Below are 5,000 nucleotides of genomic sequence, written 5' to 3'. Positions count from 1 at the left end.
CCTTACATTGGTGATTAGTGAGAAGAATGTTCCTTACATTGGTGATCAGTGAGAAGAATGTTCCTTACATTGGTGATCAGTGGGAAGAATGTTCCTTACATTGGTGATCAGTGGGAAGAATGTTCCTTACATTGGTGATCAGTGAGAAGAATGTTCCTTACATTGGTGATCAGTGGGAAGAATGTCCCTTACATTGGTGATCAGTGAGAAGAATGCTCCTTACATTGGTGATCAGTGAGAAGAATGTTCCTTACATTGGTGATCAGTGGGAAGAATGTCCCTTACATTGGTGATCAGTGAGAAGAATGCTCCTTACATTGGAGGTCAGTGAGAAGAATGTTCCTTACATTGGTGATCAGTGAGAAGAATGCTCCTTACATTGGTGATCAGTGGGAAGAATGTTCCTTACATTGGTGATCAGTGGGAAGAATGTTCCTTACATTGGTGATCAGTGGGAAGAATGTTCCTTACATTGGTGATCAGTGGGAAGAATGTTCCTTACATTGGTGATCAGTGAGAAGAATGCTCCTTACATTGGTGATCAGTGAGAAGAATGTTCCTTACATTGGTGATCAGTGAGAAGAATGTTCCTTACATTGGTGATCAGTGAGAAGAATGTTCCTTACATTGGTGATCAGTGGGAACGTCTAGACATCTGTGGAGGAACTCTAGACTTCCATGGAACCCTGGTTGTGAATGGTCGCCCTAGAGAGAATCACCGGTCTGAGACCAGCATGTCTACATTGGGTAGCCAAACAGGTTATAACCTTCCAGGATTTATCAGCTGTGATCAGTTATCCCGAGGTTTGCGGTTTGGTTATGGAGGATGTGATATGATTGCAGTAATATATACATTTATATGGCAGGTTCATAGATGTTCCACTAATACCACCGAGGACATTCCACCAACAATCGAGGGATGCGCCATCATTAACCCCTTTATGACCAGCTGATTCAGAGGATTTATTAAAATTCCAAGAATGAGTGGTACAATCAGCCGGCTAAATGAAAGTTATCAGTGTATGGGCTAGTTTTATTCTCAAATCTCATTGGACTGCCTGGAAGAGAACTGTCACTTTTTGCATATCAGTGACAGTCATTTCTGTAATGTGAAAGTACGACAGTAATTCACAAAGTGTCTCAGCTCTGTGAATTGAGCTTTAGGTCTCTAGGACAGAGACGGGTAAGAAGAGCCTGGCGGGGGGGGGGGGGGGGGGGGGGAGAGCAGCACAGCGAAGACAACGGCACAAACATTCCGAGATCTGAGGACTTTACCAGGAACATTCCATAGATTGCAGGTCATAGTTCAGCTGACAACGGTCATTACGGCTTACATTGTGACAGCCAGCAAGATACTTCTACTGACAACAAGCCAATTCATTCTCTGACAACCGGCTAAACACACAAACACTTTAACCACTTCCCATCCAGGCCAATTCTGACACTTCTTTCTCTCCTACATGTAAAATTAATCTTTTTTTTTTGCTAGAACATTACATAGAACCCTCGAACATTCTAGAATTGTTTTTAGCAAAGACCCTAGAGAATACAATGGCGGTCATTGCAACTTTGCATCTCGCACGGTATTTGCAATTTTTCCAACACTTTCTTTGGGGAAAAAACAACAAAGTATCATGCTTTAAAAAAAAAAAAAAAAAAACAAACAAAACAAACACCAACCACAACAACCATAAACACAACAACAACAACCATACTTTAAGTAAGCCCAATTTTTTTTTTGCATAATGTGAAAGATGAAGTTACGCCGAGTAAATAGATACCAAACATGTCACGCTTCAAAATTGCACACGAATATATATATATATATATATATATATATATATATATATATATATATATATATACACACACATACACATACACACACACACACACACACACACACATCTTTTATTCCTGTTACAAGGAATATAAACATCCCTTGTAATAGGTGTGTGTGGGTGGGTGGGTGGGTGGGTGTCAATAAACCCCACATTTCACTTCTAGGTTGGAAAGCCTGAAATTCAAAAAAACAAAAAAAACAAAATCTCACGGCTTCCCTGCCGAGGTGGCGCCAATTGTTTGAATGCAGAGGAAGGGCGTGATGTCATAACATCGCGCCAGGCCTCCAAACGATCATAGCAACTCCGGCGACAGTCTGGTCTGCCGGTAATCTCTATGGTCACCATCTGGGACCGGCGGATTTGTTCTCTGACTCGCTGATGGAAGCGGTGATTTGGAAGAAGAAACGGAGGGTGGCGGGAGGGGTGTTACGACAACTACGACGCCCCCTCTCGCTGCCCGTAAGAACGCAATCAAGCGGCGGAACAGCCGCTATGATTGTTCTTATGGTGTAGGGCAGTGATGGCGAACCCTGGCACCCCAGATGTTTTGGAACTAATTTCCCATGATGCTCTTCTACATTGCCGAGTGCATGAGCATCATGGGAAATGTAGTTACAAAACATCTGGGGCGACTGGTGTAGGGAATCACCGGCTGAAAAAGCCGATATCTGAATGATGCCTGTAGCTGCATCCGTCATTCAGATATCACCGCATAAAGCCCAGGATACCCCCGCAAAGCCAAGGACGTGATACGACTTGGGCGGGAAATGGATAAACATTTAAAAACAGAAAAATTAGCCGTTAACATTGGTGTCCTACCTTACACTCTAATGTCCCCTCCCCCACAGTCTCACCATTATACACGTATATAGCTCTGACATATACCGCAGTGCTGTACAGAGATCACTGAGCCAGTCACATCAGTCTCTGTACCAGAAGAGCTTACACTCTATTATACCACCTGAAGACTATCATATATTTTACTTCTTTCCATTTAATAGAAAACTAAACATGTAAGGGTCTCATTTACAGAGCACAACCTCAGAGTACAGACGCGTCCCTGGACCCCCCTCCCCCCCCCAGTCCCTCTCATTATCATTTACAGAACAGAGTTGGCGTTCTGATCATGGCAGGCAGGGGTGGGGGGGCATGTACAGGCCTTACCTCAGCAGCTTGCAGATGCTACTCCTATAACTCAGCCTGCGACTGGCAGCGGCGATACTCGGGGGGACCGGGGGCCGAGCAGGAAAATAGGCCACAACCGCCACAAAGACCAAAGCGATAATTCCAAACTCTGTGGAAGAAAAACAAACATATTCAGTAAATAAATTATATATATATATATATATATAAATAAAGCGGCTTAACTGGATCGGCGTCAGTTAAAAAAGGTGCAATTTATCCCCTTTCCAGGTGCAGTTAAAATAAAAGTCCCCCCTACAACGCCCCCTGCTGGGGATAGGATTATAAACACCCTTCCCCTTTAGACAGACGCGGCTGCTGACTCTCAATCCCGGCCGTCACTGACAGCTCAGGTCACCACGGACCATCAGGAACCAGAGCACCGTCAGCTGAGACACAGTGCCTGTGTGCCATGTCCTTTATTTGCCTCCCCCCCCCCCCCCCCATAATTCAAAAAGCTTTATTGCCACTGAGATAAAGATGCAACAAGCCAAAGCACACAGCTGGAGGCCCAAACCCCAACTCTACTACTCTGTCACATTTCTCCCCACAAGAGGTTTCGTCAGAGGATGGGCTGGCTTCTCCGCTTGAATGCAAAATGATTTAGACTTAAAGTGAGAAGATTATAAGGGTTTTTTTTTTTTTTTTTATCTATTAAATAATATATGTTATACTTCCCTCCACTGTGCAGCTCGTTTTGCACAGAGTGGCCCCGACCACCATCTTCTGGGGTCCCTTGGTGGCTGTCTTACCTCCTCCCTGCATGAGATAACCCCCTAGGCCAGTGATGGTGAACCTTGGCACCCCAGATGTTTTGTAACTACATATCCCATGATTGGGGGGGGTCACTGCCAGGTGCTTTATCACCTTAATGGATGCATTAAGTTGAAAAAACACGAAGGTTTACAACCCTTTTAAAATGAGTGTTCAAATAAAAAAAATGAACAATAATTTGCTGGTAGATTTGCTCTCTGTAAAAAGAGGTCAAAACTTATTCTATTCCCTCTACAGTTTCACCCCCCCCCCCCCCCCAACAAAAATTGCATTTGAAAAACCGCTGCGCAAATACAAAAAAAAAAAAAAAATTGCAACATTCACCATTTTATTCCCTAAGGTCTCTGCCAAAAAAAAAAAAAAAAAAAAAAGTGTGTGTATAATAAATATACGTGTGTTTTTATATTATAATTATATATATATATATATATATATATATATATATATATATATATATATATATATATATATACACACACACACACACACATACACACACAGAGACCCTAGGGAATAAAATGGCGAATGTTGCAATTTTTGTTTATGTCACATGGTATTTGCGCAGAGGTTTTACAATGTTTTATATATATTTGAGGGTTATAAGTAATTTTCTAACAAGAAATACGGATTTAAACTTGTAAGCCATACAAGTTATATACAGAAAGGGGGGGGGGGGGGTGTTACCTGCGTACAGCACACCCTCGATCCTGTCCTTAATCGATCCGATATAATCCATAGACAGAAGGGCGCTGGATGTCTTGTTAGGAGGAGCCGGTACAACAAGAGGGCCGATGAGAAACGCGCCGGCTCCGCCCAGATAGTTGAGCATGGAGGCGATGGCGGTGGCCGTGGCGCGCTCATCTGGCGGGAACCACGTTGTGGATAGGAAAGGACCCGCGTTCATGGCGGTCGGGCCTGCAAATCCGTTCATGAGCTGACCTGCATGGATGAGTCTTAAAAAAAAAAAAATAAAAAAATAAAAAAAAAGCAGAATTTTTAATTTATTTTTTTTTTTATTTGCTTATTTCTGGTATTTATAAAATAATCAGCTCATCACAGGATTGTCTAAAGTGCAAAACCAAAATCTGCTGATCAGCATTGCCCGGCATCAAGGCAACTGTATACAGATTTCATATCCTGCATGACCCATTTGCATATGCTTACTCCATTGGTTGTGCCTAAAAAGTATTTAAAGAGTAG

General features: G+C 42.7%; 1 protein-coding gene across 1 annotated transcript in view; it reads right to left on the bottom strand.

Annotated features, from left to right (window-relative positions):
* SLC49A4 (solute carrier family 49 member 4) overlaps positions 1-5,000 on the bottom strand; it is a gene marked incomplete in the record, with an annotated part of 65,265 nt that overhangs the window by 48,947 nt on the left and 11,318 nt on the right. Inside the window, 2 exon segments of the mRNA XM_077449724.1 lie at positions 3,009-3,138; positions 4,485-4,753. Coding sequence (XP_077305850.1) covers positions 3,009-3,138; positions 4,485-4,753 — 399 coding nt within the window.

The sequence above is a fragment of the Lithobates pipiens genome, unplaced genomic scaffold, assembly GCF_037356315.1.
Source record: "Lithobates pipiens isolate NorthernLeopardFrog02 unplaced genomic scaffold, aLitPip1_a1.2 Scaffold_22, whole genome shotgun sequence".
NCBI lineage: Eukaryota > Metazoa > Chordata > Amphibia > Anura > Ranidae > Lithobates > Lithobates pipiens.
This window is presented reverse-complemented; position numbering and strand designations above follow the sequence as displayed.